The sequence below is a fragment of the Montipora foliosa genome, chromosome 3 (assembly GCF_036669935.1).
Source record: "Montipora foliosa isolate CH-2021 chromosome 3, ASM3666993v2, whole genome shotgun sequence".
NCBI classification, from domain to species: domain Eukaryota; kingdom Metazoa; phylum Cnidaria; class Anthozoa; order Scleractinia; family Acroporidae; genus Montipora; species Montipora foliosa.
In genome coordinates, this window is record NC_090871.1 from 7,151,541 (window position 1) to 7,166,518 (window position 14,978).

At 40.2% G+C, this 14,978-nt stretch overlaps 1 protein-coding gene across 2 annotated transcripts in view; it reads right to left on the reverse strand.

The window, feature by feature from the left end:
• LOC137994445 (chondroitin sulfate ABC exolyase-like) overlaps positions 1-14,344 on the reverse strand; it is a 16,039-nt gene extending 1,695 nt beyond the window's left edge. Inside the window, exons 1-4 of one of the 2 annotated variants that reach the window (XM_068840019.1) lie at positions 14,159-14,344; positions 13,000-13,059; positions 5,277-5,383; positions 1,091-3,132 (exon numbers count right to left, since the gene is read on the reverse strand). In XM_068840019.1, the coding sequence (XP_068696120.1) occupies positions 1,091-3,132; positions 5,277-5,382 (2,148 nt within the window). In that variant the 5' untranslated portion in view covers position 5,383; positions 13,000-13,059; positions 14,159-14,344. Of the gene's footprint in view, positions 1-1,090; positions 3,133-5,276; positions 5,384-12,999; positions 13,123-14,158 lie in introns of those variants that run through there. The other variant, XM_068840020.1, reaches the window with a different exon arrangement.
• Positions 14,345-14,978: the final 634 nt, after the last annotated feature.

Consider the following 14,978-nt stretch of genomic DNA (forward strand, 5'->3'; position numbering starts at 1 on the left):
ATGTTTTGAGAACTACAGATTTTACCAAACTATAAAAATTCTGCCAAACCACCAACCAGAAAGTCTATGCAGGCTATGATGAATATGACGGCATAACCGTTATGGACAATGATAATCATAACCCGGCATAACCACTCTATATGGGTTGATACCACAATCATGGTATCAAACAACTGCCCTATTATTGGTGAACACACTGGTGTCAATTTCTTGGCACAATAGGTTACCGTAGCCACAATACAACCTATTAAAAAACACCCTCAATGTTAGCTTAAAGCGCTTATAACTCAAAAACAAGCTCGTCGCCCCCTATTTTTATTATCGAATTGTAATAGGCATGATAAGATGCAACTTTTTATAAAGTTCAAAAAAAATTCTGTGGAGTAGGTCCAGAGCCACCATAAGTTTTCGAAAATTTAAGGGGGCTCTGAACCCACCCCACAGAATTTTTTAAACTTTCTCAAAGGTTGCATCTTACCATCCTTAGCAGGTGTATTGTTGCTATGGTAACCTGTTATATAAAAAGGATGACGGAAAGTTGTTTACCAATGATTATCGTCTGATACCAATATTGTAGCATCACTTGTTAAACAGAGGTAGTATTTATCCTTCAAAGTATAGCCGTTAGAAAAGTGCTGGAACTGTTGCCAGTTGCAGTCGACTTTTGTTCTCAAATTACGTTGAAACAATGACGTGACTTTATTCGGGCCCTTGTGGTCTTTTGGATGTGTTTGATCTAATACACTCTTTTCTCGTGCTCCTTCGAGCGACAAGCGAAAAAATAGCGCGACGGAATATAGGCATAGCTGGAAGGGTTAATCACTCAATTTTTCAAATTGGCGTTACTATGTACGCGCTGAACACAGAACTCACTTCTCTAAGACAATAAGAAATTAGCAAGTGGTGAGCTCGGCTCAGAACGCCCGAGAATTTAAAAGATACCGTTTTCCTTTCTAATGCAGACGATTCTGTGGGGCCCAGATTTGCAATTAGCATTTGAGTTTGGTTTTGTAAAATCTAAAAGTTTTAATTATAATTTCCATTCAGTTCAAACGCATTTAAGCTAATACAATTCTTCTAATAAACTTACGGATTTCATTATGTCGACAGATCCCAGGGTGCTCATGTATGTCTTTCCTGCGTGGATATTTCCGTTAGTTAGGTACTTCTCTACTGTCTCGTCCGAAGTCTGGTATAAGCGTAGGAACATTTTCGCATCTCCAGTCAGGTCAGAGACGGTAATTCCAGGCGTCGGAGATGTAATTAGCGCCCCTGGATAAGAAATGCTAAGGTAAGCATACGCAGGAAGTATTTGGGCCAGAACTGCCTTCGAGAAGTCGGGAAAACGACCTCCAACACTACTTGGGGTAGAATATTTCACAGCTATCACTCGCAGGGTTTTAAGTCCCTGTTGCAAATTTTGTTTTGCTGTGGGGGATAACTCAAAGTCAGTTCCTTCCAGTAGGTACTGTATTAGAGCTGCCGTATGTAATGCCTGAGGTATGTATGCAGATCCGTAGAATGCCATGTGATGAAAACCGGTATAGTCAGGTTTGATTACTCCTCCAAACGCTTTGTTGATCGTCAAAGCGTTGTTCATCCATTTTTTCAAGGCATCCATATCCCTTTGTCTTGCCTTGATCTCGTCGTCCGTACCAGTTGGCATTATCAACACTATCATCAGGCGAAATAGCATCATAGTTATCATTATGTCAGCTGTTGTTCCACTGTACTCAAAGTGAGGTGTTTGATACACTTCTCCAAAGTCATTGTACCATTTTGATGTATTTATTAACTTTAACAGTCTGCTTTTGTTTGCAGAATTCGCATGCAAAGATTCTTTTAGGAAAAAAAGAGTGTGCATAAATCCAGCGCCATCGCGATTCATCTCGTGATCCAAGGAACCTATGGCACTCCCATCTGCCCAACCTTGATCTTCTACATAATCCAGGAGATTTATGATTCTTTGAAGACGTACCTTGTTTATATAATCTAATGAGCGACGTACATCTAGCTCTGTGTAAGACGGGTTCCCAGCTATTCCACTAAGGTAGTTTTCAAACTCTTGTTGTCTGTTTGAGCGACTGCCACAAATTTTTTGGAGTGCTTGAGCCGAATTAGCCGAGTTCAAGCGAGGGGTTTCTCTCCTTACTGTCTCAATAAGCTCATTTTGGCGGGACTTGAGGTAAAATTCGAGTGCCAAAGGAAGCATAATTTTATCCATAACAAAGCTAAACTTCCTTTTTGGATCTGTTTGGGAATAAGTTCGTATTCCCATCACACTCCTACGGCAAAACAATGGAGGACCACGTACCACTGTCGTACAGCCCCGCACCGTCGTCAAGTTAAGATCAAGCCTGTCGTATTCTTTGTTCGCCTTGTCTATACTTTTAATAATTGACTTCCATCGTTCCATTATATAATAACTGTCATTGTCATAACTGGTTCTAGTTTCATTAAAATAAAAGTTTCTCAGGCGACTCTCGATGTGATTCAGACTTAAGGTTTTTGAAGGGCTGATAACAATTTGGCGATTGCCGGTAATTATATTCTGCATAAATTCACTCCATCGATACGATTGTTGAAAAGAGTGCATTTTCTTGTACAAAGTCTTTTTCAAGGGTGGAACTATCTTATCTCGAGATTGAAAGGATATGCGATCCACAAAACGTAACAAATCAATGTAGATGGTATCCGTATGGTTTAACACAAAACTGACTCCAGTTAAACTTGGATTGCTGCTCAGAGACGCTATGCACTCTTTGTATGCCACCCATATTCCTCTCCAACCCGTAAATTCCAAGCTCACTTCGAAAGATCCCACTAGTGCTGTAGCCTTCCTATTTCCACCAATCAGGTTGATTTCCATCTTCTTCCCGATAGAGCGCGTTTCCTTGTAAAGCCAGATTTTAATACCTCCAGAGCGAAGACTTTTACCCGCAATGGCAAAGCTTGATGGTCGGCTGTAATTCAGTGTTGCTGGTGTCCCCAGAGAATTGTATTGCCATTTAAGAGAGTATGTCCCGTTCTTGGCCGCGCAATTGGACACCTTTCGTTTTGAACCGCCGTGAGCTTTAAAGCATTTTCTTTGATCCCTGTTCTCAAAATCCAAAGTCTGATGGCATTCGTGATCTACAAAAAGCAATTAATATGAAGAATATCGTTATGGCGTTTATACGCAATGTTACAAGACGTGAAAAGATTAAACGTCGAATTGATCTCAGCCCCCTCCCCTAAGATCCTGCACAATAGACACGCACCATAGACATAGCCAAAACAGGATATGAGTTTTAAGACTATCTTAACGGAATTGCTTGGAACGCGCCTTACACAGAAGTGGAAACTGCGCTTACCCTATGTACTTCAGTTTTACAAACACTTGCTAGCATAAATAATTCACCTTAGATTTAGCTTTGAGAATGTTTTAATAATAATTGAAAATATTTATACGGTATAACCACTTCAGTTATAAGACTGATAACAATGTAGCAGCAGGATTAGTTGCACTTGATGCTGTATATTGGCTTTTTCACAATTTCAAGGAATTAAGAGAAGAGCTACAATAACGTCATTATGTCCTGCGTTCTGAATATTTCCGATTTTTTGACTTAGGGTAAATTATAAGAAAAACCATTAGTATAAAAAATGTAAAGTTAGAAGGCCAAAGTGCTTTTAGGCCTTGAAGTGTGTCAGCTCTGATCATTAATTTCGTCATCTGTTTTCCTTTGACTTACCCTTGAACTATACATCATTATCAATCCTTTTATATATTTTATGCACCATGTATGTCGCGATCATTGTAGACTGCGAGCAGTCTCTTTCTTTTCCTCGCCCACTGGAAGTTTCTCGAGCATATGCGATCAAGAGGCGAGCGGCGAAGCCGTAAGCCGCGAGAAGCGTGGGCGCGGAGAAAAAGGAAAAAGAAAGAGACTGCGATGGTATTTTGATCTTTTCGATTTGCCGCCTTTAACACCTGTTTGATTGATGGTTCCGCCCAGTTTGAAAAATGATGCCATTCCGCGGCAATGTTATTTGTTGTGTAATCGATCTTGTACGATTGTAAGCAACTCGAATCAGTTAGTTGTGTGCGTTTTCTGTGAGTGGTTTAACTGTAAACCCTTTTAATTATGGAATGAGCGATGAAGCCTGAAACATCATTTAAAAGTGTTCCGAAAAAAGGACGAAAACGTAAAGGCCAGGAAGCCTCGCAGTTTTGTTTTGTGTCAACTGTTGCAAGTTATGCTGCTTCATATCACGGGTGTCATATTTATTTTTGTCCGGCTTCGCCAGAAATAATCGTAGCTTTCCTTTTGGAAAGCTATAAGTTTGTCTCAGAGGGACGATCTTGTGTTTCTTGCATCAATTTCATCGACTTTTTTGTCCCTTGTGCTCGATGTTTAGGTTTATACCTTTTGTTTGCACGTTCTGGCACTTCAAATGTAGATGTTCACCCGCAAGTCTGTCGACTGTTTTACGTGTTATAATATTTTGTGGTTTCTATCTAAAAGAGTTTTAATTGCTTCTTTTTGTTCAGGCTTTAGAATTATCCTGCTTAGCTTTTCCTCGCAAATCGGCGCTAAAACTTGCCCGTAACTGCTGCCATTTCAACTGAAACGTTTCCGCGAGAACGCTCTACACTGAATACACACACGCACACACGCAACTTTGACGTATCTATTAACAGACTGACAGGTGATCATCCAATCAGTATTTCCCGCTTCTTAGAAACGGGAATTTGAATAACAAAGAAACCTCCGTAGTCGTTTTTTTTTTCCTGTCTCTCCCCATTCCCTCATTGTTTCTTTCCCTAATTTGCATAATCTATTTTGAGTTTCGCTCAAGGATTTCAGGAACAAAAACCGACTACTCGTAGTCTACGATCATTGCAAACTGAGGAGAAATCTAATACATTTTTCATATTACAGGCTCTTAAGGGACTATTATTGTAAAAGGCTTCTCAACTTTTGTTTTGTCCCCAGTAACCGAGTTCCACAGACTACTAAAAGATGAGACTCGACTCAAATTTCTTCTCATTTCTAAAGTGAGGAATTAGTATTCGAACACTGCGCCATAATGAAGCTTAGAAATTGGTTTTTCAGGTAGCTAGCAAGTCACTGGTATAAACAACTTGTTCCAGGAGTTTGGTTGGGTGATGAATAGCGGATTCCTGCCTGGTGGTTTTCGACAGCGTGAAACAACAGGCGGCAGGCGCTAGAAAAATTAAACGTAATTGCCCCAGGTTGCTGCTCAAATGGTCTCCTTAATTGGCTCCTTACCTATGAAGCGAGTCCGTGCATTCCGACTTGCCTGACTTGATACGAAGTCCAACAGGAACAACACAACGCCAGTACAGACAAGAAACAGAAATCTGTCTCCAAACATCCTTTAAGAGAAAAACAAATGAGAAAGAACACAGTAATACTGTAGGGCTGATTTCCTATTTAACGTTATAAAGCATTTACATACTCAGATAAGAATATAAAGATAAAAGGGAGCCGCCCATAAAGGTACCCAAGTTTAGAAGCTCAAATGTTGAAAACCTTGAACAAGTCGTAGCATATTGTTGTTTCACCAAATGTGCTAACAGTTCAAACCAGCGAATTTTCCGATGTCGTACCTGTGATCTCGTATTCGGAATAGCATGTAAGTCATAATCAGTAACTTAAATAAATGCTAAATGTTTTTAAGGGGTGGACGGAGTGTCTGCAGGTGGTTGTACCTTTGCCGGGAGGTGGTCGCACCCTTCTCAGGGTGGCTGAACTGCATTGGTCCACATGCAACACCCAGCTCTGATGTATGGCTCCCAGAAGTTGCAGGCATTGCAACGGCCACACCCCGAACAACGGTGTCGAACCACCGGGTGAACTACGTCAGGGTAACCAGCTCAGGAAGTGGGCTGGTGACAGCAAAGGGCAGATGGGGCTCACTAGCTACGAGAACCAGCCTATCTAGGAGATGGAAAACTCCAAACCATAACCCTGGGGGTAATACCTGTTAGCCCAGCAAGGCAACTACCTTGGGGAAGGAAAATTCCGATAACACACTAACCCCCTCCATCGGAGTTGGTCGGAGGGCTAGTCACCCTACAAGGTAAAAACCCTTGGTTACGGAAACCAGAAAAAAATATATGTACCTATTCTCCTAGAGGAGACCTAGGAAATAAATCAGTAAGTCAAATGTTTTTAAGTCAGACTTTGACCTGGATATTATCGAATAGATTTGCCTACTGATACTTCAAAAAATTACTGAGATCTGATCAAAGAAACAAGACGGAGTGTAGCGTTCACGCTGCATTAGTGCCGACTACGACATTAGTGCAATACGATTGAAAATCAGTTATTTCCGAAGTTAGCACGAAAAAAGTGATGGCCGAAAGGAAATGAAAGAATTCCGGAAATTTTTGACGATCATCCGCACAATTCCGAATCTTTTCGATGGTAACCTTTAGACCTCCGAAGATTGCCGAAGATCACCCGAAAATTTCGGTAGATTTCCAAACACTAAAAAATGTAAACACGTGACAAAAGTTGAGTCTAATTTGTTCTGTAGTCGTACGCTTAACCGGAGCCAACTTTTTTTTCATTTTAAAATCCTGATACCATTTAATAAAAAGTAGGTGTTATCTTGTTAACCATAACAATGACTTTTTAAGGATTAAACCACTGCAAAAACCGTGTACGATCAAAACTTGCTCTACGTTGGATCAAAATAGATCGTGACCACACCATAAAAAACTTTAAAATAGAAAATATCCTGCAAAGGTTGGTCAAGACAACGTGAACATCTGTTCCGTCTTACGTTAAAGACACTACTGATTTCCTTAACAAACTTGCCAACTTGAACACAATCAACACACTTCCCGACAATGCCATACTTGTCACGCTTGACGTCACTTCTCTTTATACCAACATCCCTCACAGTGAAGGTATTGAGGCTTGCCGCTTTTTCCTTCGCAAACGCAACGATAAGGACATCCCCACGGAAACTCTTTGCGACCTCATACAGATCATCCTCAACATGAACAATTTCACATTTAACAACAAACACTACCTACAAAAACACGGTACTGCTATGGGCACCAAAATGGCTCCTTCATTTGCCAACCTTTTTCTTGCCAAATTCGAACAGGACGCGCTCACTAACGCACTGTATCTACCTCATACATGGCTCAGATTTCTGGACGATATTTTCGTTATTTGGACTGAAGGTTCAGATAAACTGAAAGTATTTGTCGATTATCTCAATAACCTTCATCCCACCATTAAATTCACTTGTTCGCATTCCCTCACAAATATTTCATTCCTTGATGTGATGGTCTCACTCAAGGATGGTCTCATAGAAACCGATCTTTACACTAAACCCACTGACAAACATCAATATTTACTCATCTCCTCATGCCACCCCACCCACACTAAACGTTCCATTCCATATAGCCTTGCACTTCGCCTTCGACGCATATGCTCCGACAATGACACTTACAAACAACGCTGTAAGGAACTTATGGACTACCTCGTCAACCGAGGTTACGAACTTAATTTCCTTAAAACCCAGATACGACGTGCTTCTGACATTTCCCGGAACGACGCTCTTAAACCCAAAGCTAAACAACAGACAGATACTGTTCCGTTCGTCATTACCTATAACCCCGCTTTACCTAACATATCCCGTATAATTCACAAACACTCAAACGTGCTTTATTCATCTGGTCGCTGTAAAAATGTTTTTACTAATCTCCCTTTAGTAGCCTACCGGCGTTGTAAAAACATTAGTGACATTCTAGTTAGAGCTAAATTGCCGGAACCTACTTACACCGACCAATCTGGGTCTCCATCCGGCTCGTTTCGGTGCAATAAAACTAGTTGCACCGCCTGTCCTTTTATTGAGGATGGCCGTAATCAATATACTTTTTATAGTACTGGACAAACCTTCAAAATCAAATCACATATTACTTGTGAAACCCCTAATGTAATTTACATGATTCAGTGCACTAAATGTAATCTTCAGTACATCGGAGAGACCAAACGTCGTCTTAAAGACCGCTTTAATGAACATAGGCGACCTATTATAAGCCCCTTTTGTAGTTATACCCCCACTGCGGTTTCACGACACTTCCTGACCAGTGGTCACGCGGAGGATCACATGATCCTTATACCGCTCGAACAACTACACACTAGTCGTGACTCCATCAGAAAGGCTCGTGAGGCATTCCTCATACACAGAGGAAAAACACTGGAGCCTGCAGGCCTTAACAGAAGAGATGAAATGTAATTTAGTTTAGCTACCTTTTAATTTTCTTTTGTTTTTTTCATCTTGTTATCATGTATTATTCTCTCTCCTCTTTTTTATGCATTTCCGTTTTTATAACACATCACGTAGCATTTTTATGTCATTTCCGGTAAATATAAAGATCTTGTTACTAGCATTTATCCATTCAATAAACCTGAAGAAGGCTGGTGTTGGCCAGCCGAAATATTGCAAGCAACAACGCCTATGTTCACGTTGTCTTGACCAACCTTTGCAGGATATTTTCTATAACAATGACCATAAATAAAAACACAAGGTTTGGGTTTGTTTTTGACAGAGATGCAGGAGAAAAGAATTCGTTCAATTACAACTGTCCAATAAACAGCGTGCAAGAATGACGCGAACTGTCTTATAGGCCATATTCATATTCTTGATATTGAACTGGAACTAGCTTGCAACCGAGGGTAATGCGGGGAGTCTTTTGGAATGCAAATGATATTCCCCTGCTGAGCCTCCATTTCAAGCTAGCTCCAGTACAATACCGAGAATAAGAATATTGCCTATTACGATAAAATGTCACGTGATTTTGAAAAAGTGCTATGGTGAATGGTGAATTTTAAGCTCGGTAATAAAATGTGAAAGGTGAATTGATCAACATGGTACGAGCGTGGGACAAAGAAAAAAAGCTGAGTCCCCAACAGGAATCGAACCCATGGCCTCTCAAACATCGGGCGGGCGTTCCATTAGCCTGCAGAACAGGCGGAATTTTTTGCGTATTTTAGGCAAACAGAGGCAAAACCGAGGCGAGCGCGAAGCGCGAGTCGCGCGCGATGGGAGGAGCGCTAACCCCAGACCATTGTTCAAGCTCGTCCGCCCCCAGACACACCCTCACTGACCAGCCAATCACAGTGTTAGAAAAACAGTGGTGTGATCACGGCGCGTTGTGGGTCAAATACTTCCAAGGTCTTGACGGAGAAATTTATACTTCTTTGGGACTTGATATAGAAAGGAAAAACGCAAATCAATGTTTCAGTGCCCTCAGAATGGAATATTAGGCAGTACAGAGGCCTCTCAAGCCTTTCTGGTGAAGAATTTTTCCTTCCTTCAACAGCCTCGAATAGCGTGACGATCTGTGTGCTTTGAAAACGGATCGCGGATTTAAAGCAGCTTCCTGTATTAGTTCAAAATTAAATTCAACTGTCAGAACGATTGGTAAGGCCCAACCGATAAAATGACTGCCAAAGTTGTCGGTTAAAACTCAAGCTTTCGCTTTAGTTTTAAATATGCTGTCATGCAGCGAAGCACTTCTGCGAATTTTGAACATTTTTAGCCTTTAGATAGGTTTTTCTCCTCATCTTGAATGAAGATTTATTGGTACTGAACTTCCTGTCCCATTTCTTTCCTTTGGTTGCCTTTGTTTGGGAGTTTAAGGTTTTAATTTGAACAGGAGTTTTTGCACGCTGAATTTCTGAATAATTAATTTTAATGCGGCGACCTCAGCGATTTGTTTGTTTACTTTATTCGTTTCGTTAAAATATACATTTTTTGAGTCTTATTTAGTTACTACAGAACCCCTGAGAAAAGACCTAAGTGGGCACTAATTTAACATCGTTTAAATACGATTAATCTCAAAATAATTGGCTTGTTTTTCGTCATCTTTTTAATCTACAATTTTCTTTCATTCGCTGCACTGTAATATTTTGTCACGCCGTCACGCGGCAAAGAAACGATAAGATTTCTTGTTTTTAAATTGGTTTTTACTAACGCCTTTCCCTCTTATTTTCCTGTGTTTTCTTAATGTTATTTCTTTTAGTTCAAAAATGGAAATTCTGTTTTGTCTTACGAAGGCCTTTCGTCGAAGGGAATTGGGGATGGGTCGCAGGAAATTTCATACAGGTGAGGAAGGCCAAGGAGGCAACTTCGGAAATAAACGATGAGCTACAGCTTGAAGAGGAGTCCTATTGGACCGTATTTCCAGTTAAATTCACCGAACAATTTCAGCGCGAATCGATCTGTTGTTGATTCAAATTCGGGGGGGGGGGGGGTACTCCCATAAATTTCGGATAGGTGTGTGCCGCGAAGGGTCTTAAACCCTGACCATATTCAAGGATGAAACAAACGAAAATTGATACCAAAAACCCAAAAAATGACACCCTATGCAAGGGAAAACAAAAACTAAAAATAGCCTGAACGGGTCAACACAATCTTTATAAAATCGCTTTGCTAATACTTTAACTTTACCAGATTATTTCTTTTCCGCTTACCTGGGTATTTACGCACTGCTTTTTTAGCTGATACAATTTAGGCACCCTATCTAAGGAACACACCGGGAACACTATGCCAACAGGGGCAAAAATGATACCCTATTTAAGCATCGAGAACCTCAAAAACCATACCCTATCCCGCGGCACATACCTATATAGCCCATATATGGGTGTACCCCCCCGATTCAAATCACTGTACGTGATCGTGTTACGTCTTGGAAAAACATTCGAGGATCAAGTGATGTAAAGTAACCAATTGGGTAGCCACGTTCATATTTGAACGCCGGAACAGCTTGAACAATGTTGTGGCGACAGGCGGGATTTTTTAGCGCTCCTTCCCTCGCGCGCCACTCGCGCCTCGCGCTGGTCTCGCGTTCGCCTCGCTTTCGCCTCTGTTCGCCTAAAATACGCAAAAAATCACACCTGTTTCTGCAGGCTAGCGTTCTATCCACTGAGCTACGAGAAAACTCGTGGTAAGCAAGGTCATTTAGCTGAGTTCACTGTGACAGGCGTCCTGCATACAGCTAGCTAGGATCAGCACTATCGAAGCCATCGTGAGTAGTTTTAAGTGGTAAATGTCGGGGACTCAGATTTTTTTCTTTGCTCCACGCTCGTGTCACGTTGATCAATTCACCTTTCACATTAAGTGTTTTGTTCATTCTTCAACAAAATACTGCTTGAATGACAGCTACGAAAAGACGTTTGCTTGTGATCTATACTTGAGGAAAAACTCAATCTACTTGGCATGAGTTTGTTGCCACAACCATGTGAGGACACAAACTGAAAAGACTAATATATTTAAGAAAGGCAATTTATAAGAAGCTATAAGTGACTTTAAAATGATTCTACCAACCTAAAAAGTTGCAAAGAAATTTACGCTCCCAAGGTTTCCCTCGTAACACTATTTAACAGACAAAGAAACAAATCTTATTTAAGGGAACTGCTTAACAATGCTAAAAAGATCTGAGTTAGGGTCGGGAAGCATGTCGATCTATCATTTGGCGATTTGCTAATTAGCAAATTTTAGCTATTGACGTTCTTCATTGACAACCTGTTCGTGTAAAAAGAACGATCTGCGGATTTCAATTGACACGTCTGGGGAAAATTTATTTCCAAATAATGCTTGATTGCCAGCAATGAAAAGAAGTTATTTTGTCTCTACTTCACAACAAATAACACAGAAGTGTAAACCAAATAAGTTTATTTTGAGATGCCTGCCGAGAACTAACCCGAGGCGTACATTACCCCTGGGGATAAATACATACATACATTCGTATCTCATGCACCATATACAATCCTCGTATAAAGCAAAACCTTACACACTCAATATAGGGTATAGGGCACTGACATCTCAACTCTAACAAGTCGAGATTAAAAGAGCTGGGCAACCGCTTACAAAGATACTACTGCGGTTATACGGAGGCCAGAAAAAATTAACCTGCCAAAAATCCCTTTTGGGGAAAAATACGACAGGAAATCTGGGTAGGAGCCATGGCCCAAACTCTATGCAGTTAGCGGCCCATCCTACGAGGCTTTACAACTCAAGCAAAATAAATTTTATGTTACGACTCGAATGAAGACACACTGCTTATGGCTGTAACCCTCAGCTCATTGCGTGACGGTGGCTTTTAAAACGAAAAAGAAACTTAGAATCAGCCAAAGGTCGACAGTTGGTCCCGAAGGCCTAGATGGATATCACGTGCTATGCTCCCTCTTATATACCACTGCATCATTTCCCATGATGCTCGGGCCCAGGCCTTGTCGTATCACGTGCCGACAAAATATTTATTTCTACCTAATTCGCAGGCTCAATCGTTAGAAATACCATTCTATGTGAGTGAGATTTAAGGAAGAACCGGCTTACTCTTAAGGACCTTTAGCCGTGAATTTTGTTCCACAAGAACACAAAAAATCTGATATGATATCGATCAAGTATATCGATCAAGAAAGACCAACTGGAGAACATTTGTAGCCGAATAACGCAGCTATATAAGAAACGAATAATTGTAGGTGTGGTGTATTTAAAACAGAGGAAAGATCAAAGAGTTTCCAAAAGGTCATTAACTGCGCAGCTGAAATAGTCAAATCCAATTCTTTTAAAAGAGAGGAATGGAAATACTTGTTGTCCATAATTAGGGAATGGACCAATTTACCTTTACTAGTGCGCCGATCATTTCACAGGAGAAAGCAAATTTACACTGGATTTAACCATATTGCCGCTCGACTTGTCTAGCGTCATTTAATTTATAACTGTTCAGCGGAAATCTTATTTAACTGACGGGTGTGGCTCATGTTGAAACAGTTAGTCTAATTTTTTGTGAAGAAATTTCTTGTTCTGGTTATGGTCCCAATAAACAGGCATTTATAGAAATTTGAAATTTTGTTCCTATATGACAAGTACATATACATGCATATACCAAAGGAAGGCCAAGGCCGCTTAATGAGTAAGCGAAGCAATGAGCAATCTGTAGGGAAACATGTTTTAACTTACCTCCAACAAGGCAAAACCTTTAGCTCTTTATATATCGCAGAAACCCTACAACAAAAATAACTGAAAAAAATAACATCCACGTAAGGCAATTTTAAAATAAGGGACTTCAAAATGATTCCACCCAATTTTAAGACTCGTGCAGAAATTAAAACGCTTTCGAGCTTTCTCTTGTTTTACGCCTTAACAGACAAATAAACAAATCTTATCTCAGGGAGCTGCTTAACGATGCTTAAAGATCTGAGTAGGGGTCAGATGGCTTGTCAATCTATCATTGGCCGATTTGCTACCCGATGATGTATTTTTTCGACAACCCGCTCGTGTGACTAGTAAGATATTTACCGATCACAAGTGAGAAAAGAGGTTAATTACATGATACATATTTAAAAAAGAACGTAAAATGCTTCGCCTCATGACATGATAAACAATCACGTGATTTCCTTCGTGGTTCCGTTTGTGTTGCTGACTGGACAGGTTATCGTAGACTGACCATGAGAATTTTTAATTGAATTATGAAATTAGAAAGACAAACGAAAAACTGTAGATGCCGCGTCAATATTACTCAGCGAACATGTAGCATAGGTGGAGATGCATTATAATGAACCGCGGTGACTTAGCTTATCAAAGATCATCAACTGCACAGCGAAACAATCAAATCCAGTCGAGATTCTTTTGAAAGACGGGAATGGAAATGTTTGTCAGGGATAATTATGACGAGAGCCATTTTGCCCTAACTCGCGCTCTGATTATTTCAAAGGGGAAAATCAAGTTAACACTAGATTTAACCATACTGTCGTTTGATTAGTCGACGGGTCATTTTGTAACTACTCAGTGCATATCTAATGAAACTGACGGGCGTGGCACTTTAACATTTAACTTAAACTTTCTAAGAAATTACTCGTTCTGGTAATAAACTCGGTAAACATTCATTTGTAAAATTTCGAAATTGTGTTTATGGGAAAAGTAAGTCAAAGGCATACCCGTCAACAGCACAAAATCTAAGATAAGAAAGCTCGAGAGCCCACTGATAAATATATATGAGATCAGATAAAGTTAACTTGAGTTATATCAATCTAAAATATGGTGAAGGCAATAACGCCAATTAAGGCGTCGGCAAGGCAATAAAGTCAATTTATAATGAATTCAAAATAATTCCACCAACCTTCACAGTTGTAAAGAAACTTGCGCTTATAAGTCTTCGCTCGTTTAAAGCTCAAACAGACAAACAAACAAATCTTATGAGCCGTCTGTGTAGGACTCGGGAAACTTGTCGATCTATCATTGGTTGATTTGCTAATAAGCAAATTTGTCTCACAAGCCAATATATATGACCTTTTGTAGACAACCTGCTCGTGTAGGTAGAAAGAAATCTGCAAATCACCAGTGACACGACAGACGAAAATTTCTCTCCAAACATTAGTTTCAATGTTAATTCTTCATCAGATACTGCTCGACTACCAGGCAAGGAAAGAGGTTTATTACTGTTATATATATTATGATCCATACTTGAAAAAGAACATCATGCTTAGCTACATGACATAACTGGTTTTCCACGCAGACATAAAATTCGATCACGTGATTTCTAGTACTTCATGTTGAATGCTCTGGTGGGTCGTTTTGTGAAGCTGACTTGACATCTTGCATAGGCAAGGGTATTAGTCGAAAAATGAAATTGTAAAGGCAAACGAAAAGATTTAGATGTGCTATTTAAAACAGGGGAAAATTTTACTCTGGCCGTAATTGTACCAAGTGGTTGCTACGGAGGAAAGAAGCGGTTTGTGATAGTGACCCGCGGTAATTCAGCTTAGAAGATGCATATCCCGACATATTTTTGTTTAATTATATTAGCATTTGTCTCATGCCGTGAGGAAAAAACGCAAAGCTAGTTGAATTTCTTTTAAACCCGAAGAACGGAAGTGTTTGTTATACATAATTAAGAGTGCCAGTCTGCAAATATCAACCGTAAGTCTCAAGTAGGGAAA